This window comes from Oenanthe melanoleuca, chromosome 27 (assembly GCF_029582105.1).
Source record: "Oenanthe melanoleuca isolate GR-GAL-2019-014 chromosome 27, OMel1.0, whole genome shotgun sequence".
Classification (NCBI taxonomy): domain Eukaryota; kingdom Metazoa; phylum Chordata; class Aves; order Passeriformes; family Muscicapidae; genus Oenanthe; species Oenanthe melanoleuca.
Window position 1 is genome coordinate 4,779,019 of NC_079360.1, and position 14,831 is coordinate 4,793,849.

Here is a 14,831-nt window from a genome sequence, read left to right on the forward strand (position 1 = left end):
TGAAAATGGAAAAAATTTAATAGAAGTGAAAATGGAAAAATTAAATAGAAATGAAAATGGAAAAAATTTAATAGAAGTGAAAATGGAAAAATTAAATAGAAATGAAAATGGAAAAAATTTAATAGAAGTGAAAATGGAAAAATTAAATAGAAATGAAAATGGAAAAAATTTAATAGAAGTGAAAATGGAAAAATTAAATAGAAATGAAAATGGAAAAAATTTAATAGAAGTGAAAATGGAAAAATTAAATAGAAATGAAAATGGAAAAAATTTAATAGAAGTGAAAATGGAAAAATTAAATAGAAATGAAAATGGAAAAATTAAATAGAAATGAAAATGGAAAAAATTTAATAGAAGTGAAAATGGAAAAATTAAATAGAAATGAAAATGGAAAAAATTTAATAGGAGTGAAAATGGGAATAAAATTAAAATGGAAAAATGGAAATAAAATGAAAATGGAAATAAAAATTTAAAATGGAAAAAATTAAATAGAAATGGGAATAAAATGAAAATGGAAAAAATGGAAATAAAATGAACATGGAAATAAAAATTTAAAATGGAAAAAATTAAATAGAAATAGAAATGGGAATAAAATGAAAATGGAAAAAATGGAAATAAAATGAACATGGAAATAAAAATTTAAAATGGAAAAAATTAAATAGAAATAGAAATGGGAATAAAATGAAAATGGAAAAAATTTAATAGAAGTGAAAATGGGAATAAAATTAAAATGGAAAAAATGGAAATAAAATGAACATGGAAATAAAAATTTAAAATGGAAAAAATTAAATAGAAATAGAAATGGGAATAAAATGAAAATGGAAAAAATTTAATAGAAGTGAAAATGGGAATAAAATTAAAATGGAAAAAATGGAAATAAAATGAACATGGAAATAAAAATTTAAAATGGAAAAAATTAAATAGAAATAGAAATGGGAATAAAATTAAAATGGAAAAATTAAATAGAAATGAAAATGAAAATAAAAATTTTAAATGGAAAATATTAAATAGAAATTAAAATTGAAATAAAATGAAAATGGAATAAAATTAAATAGAAACGAAAATGGGAATGAAATTTAAATGGAAAAGTTAAATAGATATGAAAACGGGAATGAAATTTAAATGGAAAAACTTAAATAGAAATGAAAATGGAAAAAATTAAATAGAAATGAAAATGAAAATAAAAATTTTAAATGGAAAAAATTAAATAGAAATGAAAATGGGAATGAAATGAAAATGGAAAAAATTAAATAGAAATAGAAATGAAAATGGAAATAAAAATTTAAAATGGAAAAAATTAAATAGAAATGAAAATGGAAAAAATTAAATAGGAATGAAAATGGAAATAAAATTAAAATGAAAAAATTAATAGGAATGAAAATGGAAATAAAATTAAAATGAAAAAATTAATAGAAATGAAAATGGAATAAAAATTAAAATGGAAAAAATTCAATAGAAATGAAAATGGAAAAAATTAAATAGAAATAGAAATTAAAATTGGAATAAAAATTTAAAATGTAAAAAAATGTAAAAAGTGAAATAGAAATTAAAATCGAAGTAAAAATTTTAAATGTAAAAAATTCAATAGAAATTGAAATTGAAGTAAAAATTAAATTCTATTTACAGATATTTTAGTTCTATAAAGACATTTACATTTTATAGATATTTATTTCCATTTTTGCAAATATATTTATGTACCTTTTATAAATACTTTGGGCAATTTTATAAATTGATTAATTTGCATTTTATATGAATATTTCTTTACACTTTATAAATATATTTATTGCATTTTTATGTTTAATTTTCCATAAATTTACTTATTTATTTCTTTTTTTCCATCTTTATAAGGATATTTCTTTACATTATTTCATGAGTATGTTTATTGCACCTTATATTTAAATTCTCATAAATTTATTTATTTATTTACATTTTAAAATTATATTTATTCATTTCCATTTCTATAAGGATATTTCTTTACATTTCATAATATGTTTGTTGCATTTTAGATTTAAATTTTCATGAATTTATTTATTTATTTATATATTATAATGATATTTGTTTATTTATTTCCATTTTTATGAGAATATTTCTTTTTGGAAACAAATCTTTGTATTCTTAAAAGGGGCAGAAAAAGGGAAATTCCAGTTTTGCTAAATTCACAACATTTCTTTTTATTCCACCCCTGATTTTTATTTTTTATTTTTGCTTTAGGAAGAGGGAGGAAGAAAAGAAAAGAGAAGTTTTGAACAACCCAGTGAAAATGAAGAAAATCAAAGCCTTGGTAGGTGGGAAAAATGAGAAAATTTAAAAAAAAATCTGAATTTTGATTGGTGAGAATGAGGAGCTGAGCTCTGTTTGTTCTTTGAACTCCTCAGGTTTGAGAGTTAAATGAAATTTTCTGGCTTGAAATTTATAAATGGCTTTAAATTTTAATCAATACCTACATTTTAAATAATTCCTAAATTAATAAATAAATATTATAAACACCTCTTTAAAGATAATTCTCTTCTAAACACTGCAGAGGCATTTTTACACCTTGAAGTAGAAAAATTCTGCAAATCTCTTGAAATTTATAAATGTATCATTTTCTCAATTTTCTAAATGTTCTAAAATTTTGAATTACAATTTTTATATTATAAAATTATATAATAAATATTATAACATATAATATAATAATTAAGTGTATAATTGCTTTGTATTATATAATAATAATTAATATATTATAATATTATTACATTATATTATAGGTAATATATTTTATTGTTATATATTCAAAGTTATACATTTGTATTACTATATTGTTATATTGTTAACATAATATAATATTAACACTATATATTAATATATTAGATATTATATTGTAATATTTAAATACAACATGGCATAATATAATTATTATATAAGATACCATATAATAATACAATAATATAATTAATTATATGCTTACATTGAACTATATAATATTAATTAATATAATATTAAATTATATTATAGGTAATGTACTGTTATGTATTCAAAGTTATAAATTTATATTACTATATAATTATATTATTAGCATAATATATTATAATATTAACATTATATATTAATACATTACATATTATATTGTAATATTTTAATATAACATGTCATAATATGGTATAACACAATAAAATTATAATAAAATGTAATATAATATAATTACAATATAATATTATATTTATGTAAATAATAATAATAATAATAATAATAATAACAACAACAATAATAATAAATAACATTTACACAATTGAATTATACCTAAAATTTTAAATTAATTTAAATTACAATCCTTACAAACACCTCCACCTTTTCCTATTCCTCACAAAGATTTTTTTTTTTTTTTTCCCTCTAATTTTCTTCTCTTTTCCCTGGGATCCTGAGGGAATTTTTTGCCTTTGCAGCTGCAGAACAGTTTGGACAAAAAGGAGAGGAAGAAGAAGAAGGAGAAGAAGAAGAAGCACAAGAAGCATCGACGGCGCAGCTCCAGCAGCTCCAGCTCCAGCTCTGGGGAGGAGAGGGGCAGGAACAAGTGAGATGATGGCAAATATTCCTCTTCTAATTAATGATTTCATTAAATATTTCACTCACTGTGCTGTCTTGCATCGTTAAGGTGTGATAGAAGGAGGTTAATGGTAAAAAAATGGATTTATTCTCTGATTTCTTGGCTTCAACAGGGATTTGTTTGTTTTTTTAGGTCTCAGAAAAAAGTGGAGAGTTCCTCCTGGAAGGCTGCTCCTTCCAAAATCCCAGGATATGGATTGCAGGTACACATGAGAGAGGGGGAAAAACAGGAATTTGGGAATTGCTGCAGCAGCTGGGACAGGAATTAATATTCCCTCTGAGTAATAAGCCTTAAAATTCAAATTATTCAGAGATTGGCAGGACTTTTGATCAGAATTCAGGATAAGGTTTGTTCATTATCCATGAACTCATGGAATGGGATTGGGAAGGGACATCAAAACCTATCCTATGCCAGGCTGCTCCTCCCAAAATCCCAGGATAAGGTTACAGGGACACCCTGAGACAGGGAAATCCAGGAATTTGGGAATTGCTGCAGCAGCTGGAAGAGGATTATGAGTGGGACAGGATTATGAATAAATTTTGGGTTCAGTTTGGAGCCATCTAAGCCTTGGATTTATTTTTCTCTCCAAGAATGGGTTGTTGTGTTAGCTGCCTCCATCCTGATGGTTTTTCCTTATGGGAATTTGGGAGCTGCTCCTGCCTTAGCTGGGCTAGCAGGGACTAAAGCAGGTTTTATCAGGCTTTGCTTTTATAGTGTGTGTGGGGGATGGAAATGTAGGAGTGGGATGGAAATGTAGAAATGTAGGAGTGGGATGGAAATGTAGAAATGTAGGAGTGGGATGGAAATGTAGGAGTGGGATGGAAATGTAGAAATGTAGGAATGGGATGGGATGGAAATGTAGAAATGTAGGAGTGGGATGGAAATGTAGAAATGTAGGAATGGGATGGAAATGTAGAAATGTAGGAATGGGATGGAAATGTAGAAATGTAGGAATGGGATGGGATGGAAATGTAGGAATGGGATGGGATGGAAATGTAGAAATGGGATGGGATGGAAATGTAGAAATGGGATGGAAATGTAGAAATGTAGGAATGGGATGGAATGGAAATGTAGGAATGGCAATATTGGAACGGCAATATTGGAATGGAATGGAAATACAGGAACGAAATGGAAAGGAAATACTGGAATGGAAATACAGGAATGGAATTGGAATAGAATAGAATAGAATAGAATAGAATAGAATAGAATAGAATAGAATAGAATAGAATAGAATAGAATAGAATAGAATAGAATAGAATAGAATAGAATAGAATGTATGATATAAGATATTATCTAATGATATATGATAATATGTGTTGTGCATTATAATACGATATATATGATATTATATGGTATGATATGATATATTCTATGACATAATGTGATAGATGGTATAATACATGCTATAATATGACATGATATACTGTGATATGATACAATCTGATATATGATATGATATGATACAATCTATCTCATCCATAACCACGTGCTCCCTGTGTGTGTGATAAGATACGATATGATATGATGTGATATGATGTGATATCATATGATAAAACATCCCTAATCTCTGTGCTCCCTGTGTGTGATATATGATACGATATGATACGATACAATATGATATATGATTGATATAACATCCCTAATCTCTGTGCTCCCTGTGTGTGATATATGATATGATATGATATGATATGATGATATGATATGATATAACATCCCTAATCTCTGTGCTCCCTGTGTGTGTGATATGATACGATATGATTGATACGATATGATATATGATACGATATGATATGATATGATATGATATATGATATAACATCCCCAATCTCTGTGCTCCCTGTGTGTGATATGATACGATATGATACGATAAAATATGATATGATATCTGTGCTCCCTGTGTGTGTGATATGATATGATACGACAGGATACGATATGATACGATATGATACAATATGATATAACAATCTCTGTGCTCCCTGTGTGTGTGATACGATACGATATGATTGATATGATATGATATATGATATAACAATCTTTGTGCTCCCTGTGTGTGTGATATGATACGATACGATATGATATATGATATAACATCCCCAATCTCTGTGCTCCCTATGTGTGTGATACGATACGATATGATTGATACAATATGATATGATATATGATATGATATGATATATGATACGATATGATATGATATATGATATAACAATCTCTGTGCTCCCTGTGTGTGTGATATGATACGATACGATATGATTGATATGATACGATAGGATATATGATATGATACGATATGATATGATATGATACGATATGATATATGATATAACAATCTCTGTGTTCCCTGTGTGTGTGATACGATATGATATACGATATGATACGATATGATGTATGGTATAACAATCTCTGTGCTCCCTGTGTGTATGATACGATATGATATACGATATGATATGATACGATATGATGTATGGTATAACAATCTCTGTGCTCCCTGTGTGTATGATATGATGATATGATACGATACGATATGATGTATGGTATAACAATCTCTGTGCTCCCTGTGTGTATGATACGATATGATATACGATATGATACGATATGATGTATGGTATAACAATCTCTCTGCTCCCTGTGTGTATGATATGATATATGATATGATACGATATGATATGATATGATACGATACGATATGATGTATGGTATAACAATCTCTGTGCTCCCTGTGTGTGTGATACCATACAATATGATACGATACGATATGATATACGATACGATATGATGTATGGTATAACAATCTCTGTGCTCCCTGTGTGTATGATACGATAGAATATATGATATGATACGATACAATACGATATGATACGATACGATACGATATGATGTATAGTATAACAATCTCTGTGCTCCCTGTGTGTATGATACGATATGATATACGATATGATTTGATATGATACGATATGATGTATGGTATAACAATCTCTGCTCCCTGTGTTGCAGGTCAGGGACCCCCCGGGCCAGCCCAGGGCTCCCCCCCAGCCCCGGGGCCGCTCCCGCAGCCGCTCCCGCAGCCCCCCGGGCCAGCAGGGCCAGCAGGGCCAGCAGGGCCAGCCCAGCAGGAGCCACAGCCGGCAGTGAGTGGGGCAGGGGAACCCCAGGAACCCCATCCCTGTTTGTCTGGGGTATTTCTGAAACCTGATTTCCACACTAATGTCTAAAACTCTGGTTTTGTGCTCTCACCACTGTTTGTTTTCACACTCAATTCTAAAGCTTTTGCTCTTTAAGGCACTTCAGAAATATTCTGCTTCCTTAAAACAGAGATTTCTACTAAATATCTCTGCAATTAATAATATTTCTGCTTCCTTAAAGCTAAAGCTGGCACCTCTATTCCATGTCTGTGTGGCTTAGTGAATTTTAATTCCTCTAAAGGTTTTTAATTTGGTTCTTGCATTCTGTTCTCTCTCTGGGAGAACCATAAGTACATCTTTAGTTAAATTATCTTTATTTAATGCAGATAAAATTATAAAAGTTAGGTAATTTGTTGATTGCTAATGGAATCTTAGTTCTCTTCAAACTGATCATTCACAGCTAATTCGGTTAAATTTAAATTATCTTTGTTTAAATATGTTTAGTTTGTTATCTTTAGTTAAATTGTCCTGATTTGATACAGATACAATTATAAAAACCAGATAATTTGTTGATTGCTGATGGAATCTCAGTTCTCTTCAAACTGATCATTCAGAGCTAATTCAATTAAATTTAAATTATCTTCAAAGATGAAATAAAAATAATTTAACTGAAGATATATTTATGGTTTTAAATTTGTATTTAACTAATGTTATATTTATGACCATAAATATATTTTTAGATAAAGTATTTAATGCAGATAAAATTATAAAAGTAGTATTTGTGGATTATTGATGGAATTCAAATTCTCTTCAGATTGGTCATTCAGAGCTGTTAAATTGCCTTTATTTAATACAGATAAAATGATAAGAACAGGTGATTAGTTGACTAAATAAATTATCTTTAAAGATTAAATAAAAATAATTTAACTATGATAAAAATGATACATTTATAGTATTAAATATATTTTTAACTAAGGATATATTTATTACCATAAATATATATGTAGTTAAATTGTCCCTATTTAATACAGATTAAATAGATTAATACAGATTAATAGATTAATAGATTAATACAGATAAAATTATAAAGAACAGATATTTATGGATTATTGATGGAACCCAAATTCTCTTCAGACTGATCATTCAGAGCTAATTCAATGAAATTTAAATTAGTTAAATATATTTTTAGTTAAATTGTCTTTATTTAATACAGATAAAATTATAAAGAAAAATGTAATCTATTGATTACTGATGGAATCCAAATTCTGATCATTCAGAGCTGTTAAATTATCTTTATTTAATACAGATAAAATGATAAAGAAACAGGTAATCTATTGATTACTGATGGAATCCAAATTCTGATCGTTCAGAGCTGTTAAATTATCTTTATTTAATCAGAGCTGTTAAATTATCTTTATTTAATACAGATAAAATTATAAAGAAAGTGGTAATCTACTGATTACTGATGGAATCCAAATTCTCTTCAAACATCATTCAGAGCTGTTAAATTATCTTTATTTAATACAGATAAAATAAGAACAGGTGATTTGTTGATTAAATAAATTCAGACTGGGATTTGTTTCTGCAGCAGTGGGAGACACCTGAGCCTCAGGATGTGTTAAAACCCCAGGGAATGTTTGGAAATGGGATTTTTTGGGGGGATTTTGGTGCTGATGAGGCTGTTTTGGGGTTGCAGGCACAGCAGCAGGGAGGAGAAGAGCAGAGGCAGGAGCCCCTCTCCCAAAAAGAGCTTCAGGCAGCAGCAGCCCTCGGGCTACACCAGGTCAGTGCCTGTCCCTGTCCTGTCCTGTCCTGTCCTGGGGACACCCAGGCACAGCTGGGAGCCAGAACTGCCTCTGCTGCTGGAGTGGGGCAGGTGGGACAGCCAGAAAATCCCATGGGAAATGCATCCCAGAGAAAATCAATCATACAGAAAATCCCACAGAAAAATCAATGTCCAAAAAATCCATCCCACAGAAAATCCCACAGAAAAATCAATGTCCAGAAAATGCATCCCACAGAAAATCAGTCATACAGAAAATCTCACAGAAAAATCAATGTCCAGAAAATCCATCCCAGAGAAAATCAGTCATACATAAAATCCCACAGAAAAATCAATGTCCAGAAAATCCATCCCACAGAAAATCAGTCATACAGAAAATCCCACAGAAAAATCAATGTCCAGAAAATCCATCCCACAGAAAATCCCACAGAAAAATCAATGTCCAGAAAATCCATCCCACAGAAAATCCCACAGAAAAATCAATGTCCAGAAAATCCATCCCACAGAAAATCCCACAGAAAAATCAATGTCCAGAAACTCCATCCCACAGAAAAATCAATGTCCAGAAAATGCATCCCACAGAAAATCAGTCATACAGAAAATCCCACAGAAAAATCAATGTCCAGAAAATCCATCCCACAGAAAATCAGTCATACAGAAAAATCAATGTCCAGAAAATGCATCCCAGAGAAAATCAGTTATACAAAAAATCTATCCCACAGGAAATTAATTCCACAGGAAATTAATCCCACAGAAAAATCAATGGCACAGAAAATCCAATCCCACAGAAAATCCATCCCAGAGAAAATCCCATCCCACAGAAAATCCAGTCCCACAGAAAATCAGTCATACAGAAAATCTCACAGAAAAATCAATGTCCAGAAAATGCATCCCACAGAAAAATCAATGTCCAGAAAATGCATCCCACAGAAAATCAGTCATACAGAAAATCCCACAGAAAAATCAATGTCCAGAAAATGCATCCCACAGAAAGTCAGTCATACAGAAAATCCCACAGAAAAATCAATGTCCAGAAAATGAATCCTAGAGAAAATCAATCATACAGAAAATCCCACAGAAAAATCAATGTCCAGAAAATGCATCCCACAGAAAATCCCACAGGAAATTAATCCCCCAGAAAAATCAATGGCACAGAAAATGCATCCCACACAAAATAATCCCACAGAAAATCCATCCTAGAGAAAATCCCATCCCACAGAAAATCCAATACCACAGAAAATCAGTCATACAGAAAATCCCACAGAAAAATCAGTCATACAGAAAATCCCACAGAAAAATCAGTCATACAGAAAATCCCACAGAAAAATTAATCCCACAGGAAATTAATCCTACAGAAAAATCGGTGGCACAGAAAAATCAGTGGCACAGAAAATAATCCCACAGAAAATAATCCCACAGAAAATCCATCCTAGAGAAAATCCAATCCCACAGAAAAATGCATCCCATAGAAAAGTCAATGGCATAAAAAAAGTCATTGGCACAGAAAATCAATCCTAGAGAAAATCAATGTCCAGAAAATCCATCCCACAGAAAATCAATCATACAGAAAATCCCACAGGAAATTAATCCCACAAAAAAAAATCAATGGCACAGAAAATCCAATCCCACAGTAAATCCATCCCAGAGAAAATCCATCCCAGAGAAAATCAATCATACAGAAAATCTATCCCACAGAAAAATTAATCCCACAGGAAAACAATTCCACAGGAAAACCAATCCTACAGAAAATTAATCCCACAGAAAAATATCAGTGGCACAGAAAAATCAATGGCATAAAAAAAATCAATGGCATAAAAAAAATCAATGGCACAGAAAGTCAATCCTAGAGAAAATCAACCCCACAGAAGATCCCATCCTACAGAAAAATCAATGGCACAGAAAAATCAGTGACAAAGAAAATTAATGTCCAGAAAATTCATCCCACAGGAAATTAATCCCAGAGAAAAATCAGTGGCACAGGAAATCCCATCCCACAGAAAATTCCATCCCACAGAAAATTCCATCCCACAGAAAAATCAATGGCCTAAAAAAAATCAATCCTAGAGAAAATCAATCCCACAGAAAATGCATCCCACAGAAAAACCAGTGACACAGAAATCCCATCCCATAGAAAATCAATCCCACAGAAAAATCAATGGCACAGAAAATGCATCCCATAGAAAAATCAATGGCATAAAAAAAAATCAATGGCACAAAAAACCAATCCCACATAAAATCAATCATACAGAAAATCCATCCCACAGAAAATCCCACAGAAAAATCCATCCCAGAGAAAATCAATCATACAGAAAATCTGTCCCACAGAAAAATTAATCCCACAGAGAACCCATCCCACAGAAAATCCCACAGAAAACCAATCATACAGAAAGTCCCACAGAAAAATCAATGGCACAGAAAAATCAATGGCACAGAAAATTAATCCTAGAGAAAAATCAATCATACAGAAAATCAATCATACAGAAAATCAATCATACAGAAAATCAATCATACAGAAAATCCCACAGAAGATCCCACAGAGGGGCTGCCCTGCCCTGGTGCTGCTGGGCTTGCCTGGCTCCTTCCCAAATTGCAATTCCCAAATCAATCCCTGCTGCAGGGCAGGAGTGGGAATTCTCTGTCCCCTGCAGTGTTAATTAGGAGGTTCTGTTCCATCAGGAAGAAAATGATCCTGACAGCATCATCTTGGATCAATTAAAACCCATGAGATTATTAAATCAAAGAGGGAGAAAAATAAAATCCTGCTGGGATGTGGGGAAGTGGGATATTCCAAAATGTCATCACAAAGACAAATCTGAATTAAATCCCCCTGATCTGAGGGATTGGGAACCACCTTTGATCTGAACCTTTTCCAACCTGAATAATTCCACCCCAAAAAGTGGGAGGGGTGTGGGGCTCACGGAAAAATCTCTGTTTTCCACCCAAACAGAAAGATCTCTCCTGAGGAACTGGAGAGAAAGAGGCAGGAAATGATGGAAAATGCCAAGTGGAGGGAAGAGGAGAGAGCCAACAACCTGAGGAAGCACCGCAGGGAGGAGGAGCTGGAGAGGGAGCTGGAGAAACTCGACACCAGGGATGGGAAATTCTTCCAGTGAGTCTTTTAGCACCTCCCCACCCAGGGAAATTCAGCTTTTCTCAGTGCCTGGGGTGGCTCAGATCATGGAATTGCACATTTCCCCTCTGTTCTACTGATCTGCTGTTCCAAAATTTCCCCCCCAACCCAAAAATTCTTGCAAATTGGGAGTCAGAGTGATGTTTTGGGAGTGTTTTATATGCAGATATTTAGAAATTCTCAGGTTTTGGGAGCTTGGAGCAAGTCCCTGTGAGTTTGTGGGACTGGGATCTGTGTTAGACTTTAAAAACCTCTGAACTCTGATTAATTTATAATTAATTTATGATTAATTAATGATTAATTTATTATTAATTTATAGCATATATACATTTATATTATATATAATAATAATAATAATGATCCCTTATTATTTATATAATTATGCCTTGTGCTCATGGCAGCAGAATCCTGGAATGCTTTGGGTGGGAAGGAACCTTAAATCCCATCCCAGTCCTGGGGTGCTCCTGCTCCCACTTCCAGGGAGGAATTCCACCCAGATATCGGGTCTGTAACCCCAAGCTGCTCTCCCTGAGTGGTTTCTCAGGTTTTTTTTTGCTGTGATTTCTCTCTGCAGCCGTTTGAAGCTGGAAAGTGCCTCCACCTCCAGCCTGGAGGATCGGGTCAAGCGCAACATCCACTCCCTGCAGAGGACTCCTGCTGCCTTGGAAAAGAACTTTATGCAGAGGTGAAGGCTGTGCTGGCCCTGCCCCCGGGCAGGAGCTCAGTGGATATTTTTTTGCAGAGGTGAGAGCTCTGCAGGAGCAATTCCAGCTCCCAGGGAGGTGCTGGATCCCGTCCCCAGAGCTTCTCCTCCTCTCCCCACCCTGACTGGTGTCACTTTTTTCTACATCATTCTGGTCACTGCTTCCTCCTGTGCCACAGCTGAAGATTTATTTTTGTTAATCCTTAAAATCCAGAGCAGAAGTGATCCACACGTGGGGTGATTCCGTGGAATGGGACAGAACCACACTGTCACCTTTTCATCCACACCTCACAGTGTGCTGAATTTTGGTGGCTCACAGATTTATTTCAATGATCTTTGACCCAAAAGAAGCAGTTGCTGAGGGGGGGAAAAAGGGAATGAGCATAGCTGACACAGCAAATAATTCTCTGGGATTTTGTAATGTAAGTAATGTGTATATGTACAGCAGTGTAGATTTATTTTGTCTTTTTAATTAAGAAAGTTGGCTGTCGTTTGTTAAATGTCCTTTTTGGCTCTGGGGGAGGGCTCGGGAGGTGCAGCAGCCGCTTCTCGCTGTGTCCAGCCCGCAGGACGCGCCCCGGGCCCGGAGGGTCCCGTTGTCCCCCCGAGGGTCCCGCGGGCCCTTTAAGCGGCGGCGCGTGACGTGTGGAACAGCCCATTCATAATTCCAGCCGCCTCGCCGCTGATTGGTCCGTTCCTAAAGGGGCGGGGCCTCACCGAGCGCCTCACGCCGCTGGGCGAGACCATCTCCGGGAAGAGGAGGAGGGAATGGGGTTTTTCCCCTCTGTCTGCTTCTCGCTCCGTTATTCCTCTGCGTTGTTCCCTGTCACAGCCCCGTGCGTGACGCCGCTCCCGCCCCAGCCCAAACCGGAGTTCCCCCGTCGCCATCGCCCGCGGCTCCACCCGCTCGGGCGGGACATGGCACCGCCCGCTCCCCACCCCCTCAGCCCGCCGCCATCTTGGCGCCTCCTCGGCGCGGGGCCGGAGCGGGCTCGGCCGGCCGCGCGGAGCGAACCACCGCGGGGGCGGGCGGGGGGGAGCAGGGACCGAACCACCGCGGCAGCCGCGGGGGGGGAGCAGGGCCGGCGAGGGCAAAGCTTAACGGGCCGGGACTGCCGGGGCAGGGCGGTACCACTGCGGGAACGGCGGGGGGGGAGAGCCGGGCCGGGCGGAACCATGCGGAGGCGCTGGTAGGGGGGCGCGGGGAGGGGGTCGGTCGGGTCCGCCATGGCCGCGAACTGCGCGGGGGCCGCGGGGACGGCGGCGGGAGCCGTGGCCGCGGTGGGCTCGGCCCTCAGCGCCAGCAAAACCAAGACCAAGAAGAAACACTTCGTGTGCCAGAAGGTGAAGCTGTTCCGGGCCTCGGAGCCGCTGCTCAGCGTCCTTATGTGGGGGGCGAACCACACGGTGAGAGCGGGCGGCGCGGCCCCCCCCTCAACCCCAAAGCCAAATCCCTTCATCCCCTCAGAGCCGGGAGCGGGGCCTCGTCCCCTTCATCCCCTCAGAGTCCCGGCCTCTTTCCCCTCATCCCCTCAGAGCCCCGGGCCTCGTCCCCTCAGAACTGGGAGTGGGGTCTCGTCCCCTCATCCCTTCAGAGCCCTCGGGAGCGGGGCCTCATCCTCCTCATCTCCTCAGAGCCCTCGGCCTCGTCTCCCTCATCCCCTCACAGCCCTGGGGAGCAGGGCCTCATCCCCTCAGAGCCGGGAGTGGGGTCTCGTCCCCTTCATCCCCTCACAGCCCCCGAGACTGGGGCCTCTCCCCCTCATCCCCCTCATCCCCCTCATCCCCTCATCCCCGGCCCTGCCCCTCAGCAGTGCCCGACCCCGCTCCCCCTCAGGCTGGGCCTTTTCCCTCCCCTCCATCCCAGCTTTTTTCCCTCTCTCACCCTCATCCCCGCTGAATCCCAGCCTTCCCTCCCTCTCCATCCCGTCCCCGATCCAGCCCCTCCTGGGCTCTGTGTCCGCAGGCAGTTTGGGGTCCCTCACGCCCACCCTTGGCACATTTTGCAGCACCTTTTTCGCGGTTCTGGGCAGAGGGAGTGATGCTTTTTCAGGTGATGCTGCTGTGGTACAACCCCCCCTCTGGCACTGGGGGACACAAATGTGGCACCCCCAGCCCTGTCCCAGCCCTTGGGTTTCCAGCCAGGACTGTCCCTGTGCCTGAGTCAATGTGTCTCCCATCTCCATCCCCCAAAAATGAAGGGTTTGGCCCCTTTATTCCTCTTGGCCTCAGTTCCTCTTGGCCAGGTTGTGAGAGAATTGGGAATGTCTGTGCTGGCTCAGCTCTGATCCACCTCTTTTGGTGATCCCTCAGACCATCCCTGTGTTTTGTCTGGAAATTTCTCCTTGGTTTCTGATGGCAGGCACGAGGATTGATCCTTGGATGTGGGTGCTGGGTGCTGTTCTTGTTGGCCAAAGAACCCAGAATCCTCATCCCTTCCTCACTTAATCCACTTTTAGGGCTCAGACACACCTATTTCTCCAGTGGATTAGTGGATGTTTCCTAGAGAG

General features: G+C 37.0%; 2 protein-coding genes across 2 annotated transcripts in view; both read left to right on the forward strand.

The window, feature by feature from the left end:
• CWC25 (CWC25 spliceosome associated protein homolog) overlaps nucleotides 1-12,821 on the forward strand; it is a 13,444-nt gene extending 623 nt beyond the window's left edge. Inside the window, exons 2-8 of the mRNA XM_056511785.1 lie at nucleotides 2,123-2,281; nucleotides 3,423-3,550; nucleotides 3,716-3,785; nucleotides 6,578-6,711; nucleotides 8,402-8,488; nucleotides 11,436-11,597; nucleotides 12,193-12,821. Coding sequence (XP_056367760.1) covers nucleotides 2,123-2,281; nucleotides 3,423-3,550; nucleotides 3,716-3,785; nucleotides 6,578-6,711; nucleotides 8,402-8,488; nucleotides 11,436-11,597; nucleotides 12,193-12,307 — 855 coding nt within the window. The 3' untranslated portion in view covers nucleotides 12,308-12,821. The remainder of the gene's footprint in view (nucleotides 1-2,122; nucleotides 2,282-3,422; nucleotides 3,551-3,715; nucleotides 3,786-6,577; nucleotides 6,712-8,401; nucleotides 8,489-11,435; nucleotides 11,598-12,192) is intronic.
• Nucleotides 12,822-13,497: 676 nt separating this feature from the next.
• PIP4K2B (phosphatidylinositol-5-phosphate 4-kinase type 2 beta) overlaps nucleotides 13,498-14,831 on the forward strand; it is a 28,495-nt gene continuing 27,161 nt past the window's right edge. Inside the window, exon 1 of the mRNA XM_056512268.1 lies at nucleotides 13,498-13,728. Coding sequence (XP_056368243.1) covers nucleotides 13,549-13,728 — 180 coding nt within the window. The 5' untranslated portion in view covers nucleotides 13,498-13,548. The remainder of the gene's footprint in view (nucleotides 13,729-14,831) is intronic.